At 45.0% G+C, this 15349-nt stretch overlaps 1 protein-coding gene across 1 annotated transcript in view; it reads left to right on the top strand.

The window, feature by feature from the left end:
- MFSD2B (MFSD2 lysolipid transporter B, sphingolipid) overlaps window positions 1-15349 on the top strand; it is a 45689-nt gene that overhangs the window by 9131 nt on the left and 21209 nt on the right. Inside the window, exons 2-3 of the mRNA XM_060258057.1 lie at window positions 8652-8775; window positions 14687-14765. Coding sequence (XP_060114040.1) covers window positions 8652-8775; window positions 14687-14765 — 203 coding nt within the window. The remainder of the gene's footprint in view (window positions 1-8651; window positions 8776-14686; window positions 14766-15349) is intronic.

Raw genomic sequence — 15349 nt, 5'->3', positions numbered from 1 at the left:
ACGAAGTTTCACCTGGCTGAGCCAGAGGTTAGGTGGTGGGTGACCAGGTGCATGTTGTACAAGCTTATTTCTGTTGACTCTTCCCCTTCACAGCACCTCTGAGGGCCGAGGCACACAGAGAATGACCTCTGCTTGAAGATCTTAACTAGCAGGCAGTCATGTCTGGAAGTACTTAAGTATTTTGCTCTTAGGGTCCTCTGCAGGGTTGCTGCACAATATCACAGTTAGGTGTGTTGTGAATTTAATGAGCAGATCTGTGCAGGCTTAACAGAGTCTGTTAGTGCTGCTGCCTTAGTAGCAGTCAGGAAGAAACAGACTTACAAGGCCCCCTGTTCCTTCAGGTAGGTCTCTGGGAGCTTGGAAAACCCTACAGCTGTCTCAGGTCTCTGCTTGGTGATGCTGCCCCTTTCCTTTCCTTTTGGGGAGTACAAACCCCCCTGGATATTGCCTATTACCACCAGCAACTCTGAGAGCATCTCCTCCTAAATGGAGCTGCATATCTATCACCCTGAACCTGTGCTGCCACTTAGAAGCTCTGCCTAAATGCTACACCTCCCATTTTACTTCTGCAGGCTAGTGCAAGGATGATCTACTGAAACTTTGCAATTTTGAGCTGTTATACTTACCTGCTGCCCTTCCTTGTTACTTCAGTGCAGACAGCAAGACCAAATAGACATGGCGTGTTTCCAGAGATGAGGCTTAGAGAAGGGGTGTCAAACGGGTGCCCCAGGGGCCAAATCATACCCCTGGAGGGCTCCTATCAGGCCCGCCAGCAACTCACTGTTGTCTGCTTCCTTCTCCCTCTCTGGCTTCCTTCTGCATCACAACTTGCTTGGCAAGGCTTGCTCAATCGCACAGGAACTACAGACCAAAGCTTCCTTGAGGAGGAAGTGGGGGAAGGAGAGCTAGCTTTGCCAGGCTCTCTCAGTTGCACAGCTATTGAGCCAAGCCTCTCTTCCTTCTGTTGGCTGAGGTTCAATAAGCTAGTGAGGTGGATTAGGCTGAGTGTGTGTGTTTGTGTTCTTCATAAAGTTTATATCTCTTCTACCTGGCATTACATTTTATGACACTCATGACCTGACCCGACAAGGTGAAGATCTGGTCCTCATAACAAATGAGTTTGACACCCCTGGCTTACAGTGTTCAAAATATAAGAAAGTTCAGTAAATGAATAAAAGGAAGATACATGGTCTGTTCAAGCACTGAAGCTGAGAAAGGATACAAAGAAAAGGTGAAAACATACAATCTCCTTTCTGTATTCTTGGAACTTGAACAATGTTTAAATACAAAAGGCTAGAATATCTGGACGTAGTGAAAGTTCAGTGTTCTTATTACGGTTGCCAGGTCCCTCTGTCTCTCCATTGGGGGGCATTCCTGGAGGGGGTGGAGACACCTCAATGCGATGATGTCACACTGAAGTGACATCGTCATGTTCAGAACCAGCACCCCATACACCTGGATTCCGCATGGGAGGCCCCTGTTCTTGCAGGGAGAAAGTCCTGGCTTCCCTTTCCACAAGTGCTGCCATGGCGGAGTGAGTGGGGAAGGGGAGAAAGTGCCAGGGAGGTGAACCTGCCCCACTGATCTGACTGCATTCCCTGTTCATCCTGCCATGGCGGAGCAAACGGGGAAGAGGAGGTGGGCCTGTCCCACCAATCTGGTTTTCTTCCCTGCACGCCAGGCAAGGTGGAGCGAGTGAGGAGGAGGAGAAAGTGCCAGATTGGGGAGGCGAGCCAACCCCACCAATCTGGCTTCTTTCCCCACATGCCTGCCAAGGTGATGTGAGTGGGGAAGAGGAGGACTGCCAAATTGGGGAGGTGAAGCTGCCTTCCTGATCTGGCTTCCTTCCCTGCACCCACTGGATTTCACCCACTCTACCTCCCTCCCTTCTGCAAGATCTAAAGTTTCCTCCAGCTGATCGGTTCTCCCTGTCAGTCTGCTAAAGGGCCCTTTAAAATCTTTCAGGGGGGGAGGGAGAGAAGGTCGCTTCCAGTAGCCATGTTTGGGAGTGGGCCACCGGCCAGCTGGCTGGCAGTGGGTTAGAGCCCCCAAAAGTGGGAGAACCCCCACCAGGACCAGGGGGATGGCAGCCCTATTTCTTATGGTTAGAACTTCTTCCTATTGTCCCTTGCCATGTGGACAAGATGGAGTCCCTAGGTAAAGCCTTAGTCATTAATGGCTTGTGCCTCCTTGGTCAGAAGTAAATAAAGCTGCTTCACTATGTCTAGAGAATTTACAATCTCTTAGGGTCATTTAGCTCTTTTAAGGTGTGACTGTAGTTGCTGCGTGAACTAGTTCTCTCTTTGTGCTTCTCAGCTTCTACTATTTACATTTGTAAAGCATCAGATTATTCTGAGCCTGCAAAAATTGATTCAAGTTTGAGCTACTTTTCCTGTATCAATTAACCTGAAGAATGTCCATTGCTTCCTCACAGCAACCCTGTAGTATAGCCCAAATTATAATGAACGTTGAAAATTCTGGAGTGCATGGCATTTTTTCACAGCCACAGCTGGCCCTGCCACTAGGTAAATTAGGCATTTGCCTAGGCTGCCAGGTGGGTGGGGGCACTGAATTGGGCCCTCCCCCCCAGTGCCCTAGTCAAATGCCCCGGCTTGCACTCCAGGCTGATGCCCTTGGTCTGCCTCCCTTCCAAATCAGGAGGTCATCCCTGCATGTGCCTCCTGGAGGCACAAGGCTGGAAACATAGGAGGAAGATCTATTTCCCGCCCCCACGCCTCCCAGAATTGCCCCCCACAGTGCCTCCTGAGAGGGACAAGGGCTTTCTCCCTGCTTTTGCATCCCTGGGGTGCAAAAGTGTAGAGAGGATCTTCCCCACCCCCGCTCCTCTCAGGCGTCTCCTGAGAGGCTTTCTCCCCCACCTCCATTCTATCCTTTGTGCACATAGGCTAGAATGTTGTCCATTCTGTCTTATGGGCCCATAGGATAAAATGGAGGGATCAGGCCACCTCTATGGCATGACCCCAGAGAACGGGTTTAAAGTTTAAAACCCTTATTCTAGTGTTGTGCCCCAGTGGTGGCCCTATCTCTCCGTTCTATCCTATCGGCTCATAGGAAAGAATGGAGGTCATTCTATCCTATGAGCCCATGATATAGAATGGAGTGCATTCTTGCTTATGGGCCCATAAAATGGAAGGATCAGGCCGCTGCTATGGGGTGACACTAGAGAAGGGGTTTTAAACTTTAAACCCCTTCTCTGGATTTGTGCCACAGAGGCGGCCCAATCCTTTCATTTTATCCTATGGGCCCATAGAATAGAAGGAGTGGGATAGAAGTAGTGATTTCTGCCTAGGGTGCCAAAAGTTCTAGGGCTGGCTCTATTCACAGCAGCTACTGTTGCAAGAGATACAAAGATATATTGGCACACAGCATAAAATTGAGTATTTGTACATGCATTTGTTCCCTCATATACTGTGCTAAAAGTAGGATCTATGCCCCCAATCATAAAGAGCAGAACCTCCTCAGGGAGAAATCACACTGCAATCTCAGGGCCCTTGCCATAAAAATACACAAAATACACTCTACAAGCTTTACAAATGTACTGCCTCGGAAAACGAAAAAGTGTCCCACAGTCCATTCTTTCATCGCCTGTTATGAGATCTTGAACATTAAAACTGAAAAACTTAAATAAAACTGATGTCTAAAAACAACACTTCCCTGCAGCCTCTAGAAATTGAGCAACAGAATAAATCCATTGGGAATCTCTAAGAGAAACTGAACTTTTTGCTTTGTCACTAGTGGAAGCATAGTTCAAGGCATGGTATAATCCATTTTAGCCTAAACTGGAGCACATAAGGACACTGCAGGATAATAAGTACAAGAGAGGCCACTGGAATGGGCAGGGACATTCTTGATTTGAAAAAGGGAATCTTAGCAAATGACCCAGCAATACTATTGAAAGGGGGTAGTTGAATCATGAATGCATAAAGCTCCTACATAACTTTGGGCTAAACAATGTAGAGCCAGTTTGGTGTAGTGGTTAAGTGTGCAGACTCTTATCTGGGAGAACCGAGTTTGATTCCTCACTTCTCCACTTGCACTTGCTGGAATGGCCTTGGGTCAGCCATAGAGCTGGCAGAGGTTGTCCTTGAAAGGGCAGCTGCTGTGAGAGTCCTCTCAGCCCCACCAACCTCACAGGGTGTCTGTTGTGGGGGAGGAAGATAAAGGAGATTGTGAGCCGCTCTGAGACTCTGAGTGGAGGGTGGGATATAAATCCAATATCTTCTTCATCTTCTAAATAAGAAGGGAGTTTATTCTTTGACTGAAGGCCCTGGGCAAGTGGAGAACATGTCCTCTGAGCATCAGAATGAGTATAGCTCTTATCCCTGGCATATATCAGTTTGGCCACATGTGTTTTGCATTGATTGACAGAGGAAGAAAACAGATTCTCGACCTTAAGATTTACAAGAGATAACTTCTGTTCAAAATGCTGGAGACAGGGAGTCTTATTAGAGTCCCTGAGGGTTAGGCTTACCAAGCTATCCTCAGGGGTCACAAAAATAGATGAAACCAAAAATTAATGGTATGTACTCAGGCTTCTATAGAACTAAATTCATAGTGAAGCGCCAATGATGAAATGCACTAGGGAGTCCTCCGATTGCCCAGAGGAATGAGGACTGTATTTATAGAATTGTCTACAATAGAAATCCATATAGGGGCACCATACAAAAGTTCAAAATCAGTATTGAGTTAAAAACTAATAGCAGCTGGAATATAATGCGTTCCATTAGGGAAAAAAGAAACACAGAATTGTCTTCATGGTGGCCAATTTCTGAGTGACCAGTTGTTTATGACATCTTCAGGATGTGGTAGAATGAAATAAAACACCCAAATACCTAAAAGAGGAAACCTGTGAAATGTTTCACCGTTTAACTATCCATGCCTCTTTAGGTCAAAGAGTGAGGCACAAACTTAACAATTTTATTTTTATTAAAATTAATAGATAATTCCTCATCCTTTAGTCATAAAAACAAAGTTGCAGGGGCAAATTCTGAAATCCTGATTGGTTGCAATCACCAGGACTATACTGCATCAATTATTGGCTGACACTCTGTCACCACTTCCTGCTACCATAGGGTAGCCCAGGGTTGGTCAACGGTAGCTCTCCAGATGTTTTTTGCCTACAACTCCCATCAGCCCCAGCCAGCATGGCCAATGGCTGGGGCTGATGGGAGTTGTAGGCAAAAAACATCCGGAGAGCTACCATTGGCCAACCCTAGATTAGCCTATCACCTGCCCACTGCAGCCTTCCCCACATTCTTGCAGGATTGGCTCACAATCTATTTCTGCTGTGCCATTGGCTGATTCTGGTCTCCTCTGCCCACCACTGGCAGAGTTCTCTGCTGAGGGCTCACTGATCAGTACTACCTCTTCTCAGGGCCCTATCTTGCTTCTCATTTTTCTTTCTCTCACTCCTTTCTCCCCCTCTTTTTTCTACCTCCCCTTCTGTTCTTTTTCTCATTCTTTCTCTGTATTTCTGTCTTTCAGTCTTTTTATTTCATCCTATCTATCTTCCTCCCTTTAATCCACACAAACAGTAGCAGTTACATCACTTCAACTAACAAGGAATGTTTGTTCACAGCAGGGAGGGGCCACTTCAACACCAGCAGATAAACAGAGGGAGCAAAAGGAAGGCTTGCAGTGGCTTTCTTCACAGTGTCAGGTGCTTGATGCTACCAGACATTTCCTCCCAGGAAACCACTGTTGCCAACCTCCAGGTGCTTGGTTCCCCCCCTTCCCCACTGTGAAGAAAGACTGTTCTTTTCTCATGTAGAGGCTGCAGGGTTGCTAACTCCAGGTTAGGAAATTCCAGATGGCAGAAATCACCTCCCCTTGAGGTGGGGAGCGGAATTAATGCCTTTACTTGGGAAGTTGGGAAGACACCAAGGCTTGAGGGAAGCACTCACCCAGAGGCTTTTAGTGGTACCTTTCCAGGTTGGTGAGAAATTCCTGGAAATTCTGTGGTGGAGTTTGAGGACAGCATATGAGTTATGGCTTTAGAGCAGGGTCTGCCAGACCCAGGTTCTTGCTGTGGAAACTGACTGGGTGATTTTGGACCAGTCTCAGACTTCCAACCTAACCTGCCTCACAGGGTTGTTGTTCAGATCAAAGAGGGAGAGGAGAATGATGTAAGCTGCTTTGGTCCCGCCCCCCCTACACTGTGAAGAAAGACTGTCCTTTTCCTATGTAGAGGCAGCAGGGAGGGGGAAGGTGATGGAAACCTGAAGTCAGAGGGGCAGATAAAGGGAAGGAGATAGGGTTGCTAACTCTAGGTTAGGAAAATCCTGGAGATTTAGGGGGTGGAGCCTGGAGAAGGTGAAGTTTGAGGAGGGATAGGACCTCAGACAGGTACAATGCCATTTCCTACTAAGGAACCACTGGAGGTCACTCAGATTTACAATTGGGGGGGGGAGTCACTGCCTTCATTTGGGGGGTAGGAAGACAGCAAGGGTGGCAGGCACTCACCCAGAGCCTCCTATTAGAGCCCGTTGTAGTTTTCTTCTCAACAGGCCTCACTCTGAGAGCATACAATAAGTGTGGGGCCTTTTCAAGGCCTGAAGAAAATTGACTTAGGTTCAGGAAATTAAAACTGACTTAGGTTCAGGAAAGTAAAACTTAATTGTCTGCATAAAGTAAAAGAGGGACTGAAATGTCTATTTAGGTGCATGGTGCATGTAGATAAAGTTGCATGTAGATAAAGATCAGTTAAAAAAAACAAACTCTGACAAGTCAGACAAATACAAACTAAATAAACATGGTGCTAAAAGGCACCCCTGTTGAACTCCAGAATGATGGGCAAGGAAGTATTTACGTAACCCTCACTATTATACTGCACTTGGGCAGGAGAATCAGTATAAAGATTTTTAATTAACCTGAGTTACAACAGACTCATGCACCTCCTATTTTCTATAAATGTTGACCTTTTATATGAATGTTATTTATGAATTGTGACCACAAGGTCAAATTGTGGATATTTTGCTTGGTGCCCTTTGCATCCAACCTCTGATATTGCTTTTCCATCTTTTGGGGCAGCACAAAAAATGGTATTACATTCTCTTGCATTCTACTTTTCTTTTTTTTTGCAACTAACTATGATAAAAGGAAGGGAGGAAGAAAGGAAGTGAGGAAGGAAGTAAGGACTATGCAGATAAGTAGAGTTTTCAAGAAATTAAGCTGGGTTTTCGGTTCATTCGGATATTTGTATTCATGGTCATCTAATTACATTGGGAAGTGGCAGCTTTACAAAAACACTAGAAAATTGTTGCCACAGGTTATACGCTGGGGAATTGATTGCATCTGTTCATCATGCTTAGAATACAAAGCTTTGGTCTCTTGGCTTTTCCACAACTTGTCTGAAATGCAGTTTATCAGCTCTAAATATCATTTTACTTTTTAAAGAACCATGTTTACACACTGAAGACTAATCTGAGAGAGCCAGTTTGGTGTAGTGGTTGTGTGCGGACTCTTATCTGGGAGAACCGGGTTTGATTCCTCACTCCTCCACTTGCAGCTGCTGGAATGGCCTTGGGTTAGCCATAGCTATGGCAGGAGTTGTCCTTGAAAGGGCAGCTGCTGTGAGAACCCTCTCAGCCCCACCTACCTCACAGGGTGTCTGTTATGGGGGGAGAAGATACAGGAGATTGTAAGCCTCTGATTCAGAGAGAAGCGCAGGGTATAAAGCTGCAGTTGTCTTCTTCTTTCCCTGGAGTCATTGTCATCAAAATATGTAGATGAGAAATCAATTTCAGTATCATAAACCATGGGGCTAACTAAAAAAAGGGACATATTTCCCTCTTGTGTAGCTGTTCATCTAAAAACAGTGAACTTGTGTTTCAGCCAAGAATTTGGCAACAGCTTTTGTGATATGTTGTCATTTAGTAGGAAATGGCAATCAATCTTATTTTCTCGATTATAAGATGGTATGAAAAGACTAACAGATCCTTCTAGAGATTTGTATACAGCTGACAGTTCAATAAAATATGCTAGATGGAATCAGGCAAGCTTGACCTGCATGGGCAATACCTCTCACTAAAAGGGACTTGAAGAAATCTCCCATAGAGAATATTGGAGGGAAATGCATTCATCTTAGCCAGCATAAAAGCTCTCTGATGTCGTGGGTTATCAAGTTTGAATAAATATTTGGCCGTTTTCCTGGCAGATTGATCAAGTCTGAGTGAAGCAGGGGAGCAAGTATAAGTTTGGGCAGGACACAATTTATGAGATTCTAAGTGTTTAATAAATCTAAAATTATAAGATTCATCAGATGAAAATAAATCATCAGTTACAATTCCCATGCATTTGAGCTTCGACATGATTCCATCTAGCCAAGGAGCATCCCTGAGTAAATAATGCCATAATGTCCTAGAAGTTTTGAAAACCTTCATAATTTTTAAACTACCTTCATGTAAGGTAAAGTTGTCAGTGTTAGACCTAGGGCTTTTTCAGTGACTTGTTATTTTATGGAATGGAATGTGGTTGTTAGAGGGTCTCCAACTTTATCGCCTTAAGTACTGAACAGAATGTAACAAAAATGATTATCTAGATAGAATTTATCCTTGTTTTGGTTTAATTTTTTAGCTTTCAAAATGCTTCATACCAGTGTTTGAATGTGTACCATATCATTTATATTTCAGGATGTTGAGTTGTACCCCTTTCATCATTGTGTCCTATTTCTTTCTGTGGTACCTGCCTCCCTTCACAGCTGGAAGAGTTGTGTGGTATCTGGCTTTCTACTGCCTTTTCCAGGCACTGACCACAGTAAGTTGATCAGTGCTCACCACAGTTGTAAAAAAAGGCTCTTGTTTGGCCAATGAATGGTAATTCTTGTTAACAGGAGACACAGGAGGTTTAGGTTGTGGTTAGGCCAAAGTTTAGATCTCTGTATGATTTTAGATGGATTATATTTCATACTGGCAGGGCTGGCCCTGCCACTAGGCAAACTGGGTGATTGACTAGGGTACCAGCCTTCTGGGGGCACCAAATTGGTGATGTTATCAATATGGGGGGTGGGGTAGGCAGCAGAAGTTAGCTTTGCCTAGGATGCCAGGCAGTCTAGGCCCGGCCCTGCATATTGGGTCATAGGGCTGCCAGTCACCAGATGGGAATGGAGATTTTCTGGAATTACAACTGAACTCCAGGCAACAGAAGTCAGTTCCCCTGAAGAAAATGGCTGCTTTAAAAAATGGACTGTATGGCATTGTCAAGTCGACAGATTCAAGAATGAGTCAAAGTTGATACTAAGTCTTCATTTATTGATAATCGGTACTCTGGCGCAAGCCTCTAGCTTGCTAAGAATGAAACCAATACACTGATACATGGGTTTTAAGATACACTTCAAAAACATTCCTACGGGGGGGGGGCATTACAGGAGGAAACATTCACACACAACTACCAGATACTTTCTCAGGCGATGGCTAGCAATATGCCCTTGAATTGTTATGCAAGGCTTCCCCCCACCTCAGGCCCTGAGAAGGCACCGACTAGTTTCCTTCACACCAGTTACAAATCAAAATAAGAAAAGGTGGGGAGGGAAGCAACTAAGGTAGAACATTAGCAGCAGTGGATCCATTATGATTTTAACAGGTCTATTGCTTAGGCCATGATCCCCAGTCTTAAGTCGTTATTAGTCGATCTTGACAGGCATTACCTATCAATGAGGTCCTTCCTGTCCCCAAACCCCATCCTCTCCAGGCTCCACCCCCAAAATCTCCAGGTATTTCCCAACCAAGAGCTGGCAGCCCTAAGAATTGGATCTCCAAACATGTAATTTTTACCTCCATCAACAGCCGCATGGCATTTAGGCACAGCTGTGGAAAAAGACAGGCATGTATATCGTATCTGTCTTTTCCCCTCCTACTGGGAAATGATGGAACATCATTGTGTTTTGATTTAAATCCTAATACAAAGCACCCACAATGTTCAAAGAATTGCACATCTGACATTACATTTCAAGGAGCCCTGGGTATTTTTTTATACAGTCACAAATGGCACTGTTGCCCTCTTAGTTTCATTTGTTCCCTCATGTACACATGTGGAATAATTTGTCACAGAGCTGAAGCATAGAGCTTCTCCCCAGCGACTGATCAGTCTCCTCCTGCTGTCGGCTTACATCATTCTAAGAGGAGGTGCATCTGTTAAAGCCTCTGGAATGGTCTCCAGCCTTAATGTTCTTTAGTTCATTTGGGATGGTTCCTTTGGTATGACCCATATAGAAATAGGTCAGGAAACTGCAATGCATTAGAATGATTTCTTATGCTTTGAAGAAGCATCCGGCCCTTGTAAAATGCTATTCACGAATTTCCTTTCAGGCATATTTCTGTCTAATGTACAATCTGTACACATGTTTGTGCTTTCTCTTATGCCTTTAATGGCTCCCCCATGCCCTTTCAAGATTAGGAGACTTCGTGAATACTATTGCCAGACTGCTGTCTTAGGTGGACTCCTGGGATTTGCCTGAGAGCATTTTTGTCCTTGGTAATGCTCACCCCCTCCCCAGTGCCCTTACAATAATATTTGTACTTTGAGCTAATATAGTTGTAGGCACCTTTCTTTGACACAAGGTTCAGATTGTACGCAGGATGGAATCAATAATCTGAGCTGGTCAAATTGGGCATGTTGTAAATCGTTGGGAATTCAAGCTCACAGGAAATGATCCCTGTGGGTTGACTGTTCAAAATGAAGATTTTCAAAATAGATCAGTGAATCAGGCTTGACAGGTGTCCTAAGCCTCAGTGTCACAGTCCTTTCATAGAATTGGAACAGACCTCCCGGGTCATCCAGTCCAACCCCCTGCACAATGCAGGAAACTCACAAATACCTCCCCCTAAATTAACAGAATCGTCATTGCTGTTAGATGGCCATCTAGCCTCTGTTTAAAAACCTCCAAGGATGGAGAGCCTACCACCTACTGAGGAAGCCTGTTCCACTGAGGAACTGCTCTAACGGTCAGGAAGTTCTTCCTAATGTTGAGCCGGAAACTCTTTTGATTTAGTTTCAACCCATTGGTTCTGGTCCTACCTTCTCGGGCTACAGAAAACAATTCCACACCATCCTCTATACAGCCCCATAGCCAGGATTTGAAGAATTGGGGGGTCCTGATTTTTTTCAGGGAGCAAATAGTGGCCCCAACCTCCATGGCCTTCTCTCCTACCACCGCTGAGGAGGAAAGCTGCCAGCTCGCTGCCATACAGCCTCCCCCCTCCCCACAGCTGCCCCAAGGTGATCCCTTTCCACCCCTCTTCCAGCAGCTCTGGTGGGGAGCCACTCAGAGGTTTAGATACATGCTGCACAGTCTCCTGCCCTTACCTGTAGCATGATCCAGCTAGGCAAGCCCAGCATGACAAGGGCGGGGGGGATGAAAGGCTCTACCAAGTCGCAGCTAACTTCTGGGGCTACAAGACCTCTGATTCGGATTTCTTCCTGTAGGAGGGTGAGCCAAGCTGCCCAAGCGCAGCTCCCACCCTTGCTCAGGTAGCCAGCAAGACCGGGCCAGAAAACCCCTGCAGGCAAACATCACCTCTCCACTGATCTCCAGCCCCGGACTGCACCCAGAACCTCCACTTGTGTGTGCCAGCCTACCCTACCCTGCCCAGTCTGCAATGGAGCCATCCGCCTCCTACCTCCACCGCCCCACTTGAGGGTCAGAACGGCCTCTTTTTGCAGGCGCCCTGTAGCCCAGCATCAGCCCAATGTGGAGCTTAACTTTCAGTTCTGGGCGCTGAAAGTGCCCTGTTGTTTCTGCTTGCTGAGGGGTCAGAGATTTCTTCCAGTCCCTAAGCAAGCAGAAGCAACAGGGAGCTTAACTTTCAGTCATGGGCACTGAAAGTGCTCCGTTGTTTCTGCTTGCTGAGGGGTCAGAGATTTCTTCCAGGTCTCTAAGCAAGCAGAATCAACACGAGCTTAACTTTCAGCCCCTTGTTTCTGCTTGCTGAGGGGTCAGAGTTTTCTTACAGCCCCTAAGCAAGCAGAAGCAACAGGAGCTTAACTTTCAGTCCTGGCCACTGAAAGTGCTCCGTTGATTCCACTTGCTGAGGGGCCAGAGATTTCTTCCAGCCCCTAAGCAAGCAGAAGCAACAGGGAGCTTAACTTTCAGTCCTGGGTACTGTAAGTGCCCTGTTGTTTCTGCTTGCTGAGGGGACAGAAAATTCTTCCAGCCCTAAGCAAGCAGAAGCAACGGTGTATGATGACGGCAGAATGGAGAAGGTTGCAGCCAAAGTACTGGAGGCTGGTTAGGGGCCCCAAGTCAGGGGGCCTTGCCTAGCAGTCAGGGGGCTGTGCTCCCACAGGCCCCCTCGTAGCTATGGGCCTGCCTCTATAATGACAGCCCTTCAAGTACTTGAAGATGGTGATCATATCACCTCTCAGTCGCTTCCTCTCCAGGCTAAATATGCCCCGCTCCTTCTACCTTTCTTCATAGGACTTGGTCTCCAGACCCCTCACCATCTTCATCGCCCTCTTCTGGACCTGTTCCAGCTTGTCTATATCCTTCTTAAAATGTGGTACCCAAAAGTGAACACAATACTCCAGGTGAGGTCTTACCAGAGCAGAATAAAGTGATACCATCACTTCATGTGATCTGGACACTATACTTCTGTTGATACAGCCCAAAATTGCATTTGCCTTTTTAGCCACCACAACTCACTCAGGAAGATTTTTACCCTGTAACATAATTTTATTCTATATGTTCATTTACTTCAAGGTGGATCCTACCCCATCCAAACACTCTACTTAGCAAAGTTTAAAGCCTTCCTCCAATTTAAGGTGGAAGAAGGCCCCTTAGGCTGGAAGAAAGCTTCTTGGAGAATTGTTGGATCCATCCTATTATTTATAGTCCCCCTTTCTTGATGAGACTCAAGGCAGATTACAAAAGTAAAAAACAAGTTGCTCAGACTCCAAGGACCTCCAATAAACAATGCAGTAGAACTCAGACAACAACAAAAATAATGGTTTGTTCTCTGACAGGCTGCTCAGACAATCGATCAGTTGGTCTTTTTCAGTAGCCCTGAGGTGTTAGTTGTTGGCCAAGATGGTGTCACTTGTTGACCACCTCAGCTGTGACCACTAGGAACTTGGTGGTGGGCAGCTTTTGCCAGACTGTTTTGTTTTCTCCCCCATGGGGCAAAATTGTGGTGGCAGTTTGGGGAGGGGAGGAACCATCTCAGCTGTTCTTTCAGCAACTCCCACACATCTAATGGTTAAAAGGTAACTTGGTTAAGCGCCAATATTTCTTACCACTTGTTGGAACAGATACCATGTTCAGTCCTCTAACTTGGTTGGAGACTCAGGACCAATTCACATTACAGAGTCCTGATGTCCCCTCCCCCTCCCCATGTGCCTTGTCACATATTCCATGCTCAGAAATTAATATCCAAGGTTGTGTGGACCTGTAGCACAAGCAGGTTTTCCCAGAGGGCCAATTAGCAGTTCCCTGGGGCCATTTTGAGTCAGGAATATGGTGTGGGGAAGAATTAATCCCCCTCTTGCTGTGCACCATTGTCACAGTCCCAGTCTGCATCAAACATGCATGGGAATTAAGTTCCAAGCACAGACATCTCAGACTGTATCTGGTCCAATGGAAATGTATGGGGCACAAGGACTTTGTAATGTGTGAACTGGACCATAGTCCGTAACTGGACCATTTTCAGTAGCAATCCGGTTTTCCATTCTCAATTTCATTGTGTTTTAGAGTTTTGGGTTTTTTTAAATCAATAAAGAATTCTAACTAATTCTTATATGTGTTGGGGTTGTGTTATGTGTGCACTCTATTGTAAGACTCTCTAGACACATTGCAGTAGCTGAGTCTAGGTTTTCTTACTGTTAAATGCCACCTAGAAATCATTTTAAACCAGTTTTACGCACACACATAGTATGCACAATATAAGGGTATTCTTGAGACCCTAGGAAATTCTATCAGCATAAATATATCCATAATAATCATAGCATAGAGGATAACAATACAGAATCATTTACAGGAAATAAAAACAAGACTCCAGAAATCCAGGGGTTTTTTTGTCTTCTGTCCTACTTTAACGTAAAATATGGCTTTCAGTATTGGTATTGCCCACATAACTTTTTAACCCATCTGCTGCATACAGCTTGCTTATGTGATTTGTTTTTCCATACAAAATAAAATTTATTATTTATTTTGCTAATCCACTAAATTTCAGAGAAGCAAAGTATGTGTGTGGTTCATAATGGGTAAGGTTTCTTTGCACAATGCCTCTCCCCCTTCTGACTTGCCCTGAGTCTGTACATTTTCAGTCATTGCTGTCACACTGTATGCATACACGCATGTATCAGTGAGGTCCAGGCAGGATAGAAAGAAGGAAGAGAAACCCTTTTAAACTGAATGTGAACATTCTGGCCCATGCAGGTTTAGTCCAGCATTATAGACAAAGGAAGTGCAAAAAGTGCCTTTAATGTTATATTTGGAAAAGTCAGTGTTCCCCCCACCCCTTGTAGATTGATTACTTTTCGTCCCTTGCTTTAAAACAGAAGATGCTTTCAGGGAAGAGTTAATAACTATTTGTGGATTAGGAGACAAATGTACAACATACCTGGTAATACACTGGGTCCCTGTGCCCAACTGCACAGGTGTCCACTGATACATGAAAGAGTGCGCCAAACTGAAATACTTTCCTAACTGGTACCTATGTTCTGTTGTTTGTAGTTCTTCCTGGTACCGTACTGTGCTCTTACCATGTTTCTCAGCACTGATGAGAAGGATCGAGATTCAGCGACAGCATACCGTAAGACTTAAAGAGGGGCAGCTTCTCTTAAAGGCTCTTCCTACAATGTGGATGTAAAAGCATGTTCATTTCTTTAGGTTAATAAGAGGAAATTCCAGAGGGGTAGCCTTGTTAGTCTGTTGCAGCAAAACAAAACAGCCATCCAGTGGCTGCTTAAAGACTAACGTTTGTTCTGTCCAGGTGGGCAGTCATGTTGGGCTGCAGCAGCAGAACAAAATGAGTCCAGTGTGCCACCTTTAAGGCCAACTAAATTTTATTCAGGGTTGGAGCTTTTGTGTGCATGCACACTTTCTCAAATACAGAAACAGAAGCTAACAGTTTATACATATAGGCAGAGGGCAAACAGCAAATTGGCATACAAGATGATGATGTTTTAACAGATGTTTTAACAGATGCAAAGACCAAACAAGGTGATTAACTGAAATCCTGTTTGTTACGTTCCATTCATCTCCTCTCAAGCATGGTGATAATAAGCAGCATTCTTTTCTTTGATGTGGGGTGATTTGTAATTCTGTGTTATGTCTCCTCTGTCACTAAATCAAAGAAATACATTCCAATATTAATTGCATTACATTATAATCACT

The sequence above is a fragment of the Heteronotia binoei genome, chromosome 1 (genome assembly GCF_032191835.1).
Source record: "Heteronotia binoei isolate CCM8104 ecotype False Entrance Well chromosome 1, APGP_CSIRO_Hbin_v1, whole genome shotgun sequence".
NCBI lineage: Eukaryota > Metazoa > Chordata > Lepidosauria > Squamata > Gekkonidae > Heteronotia > Heteronotia binoei.
The sequence above is the reverse complement of the archived record's forward strand: the minus strand, read 5'-3'. Positions and strand labels throughout refer to the sequence as shown.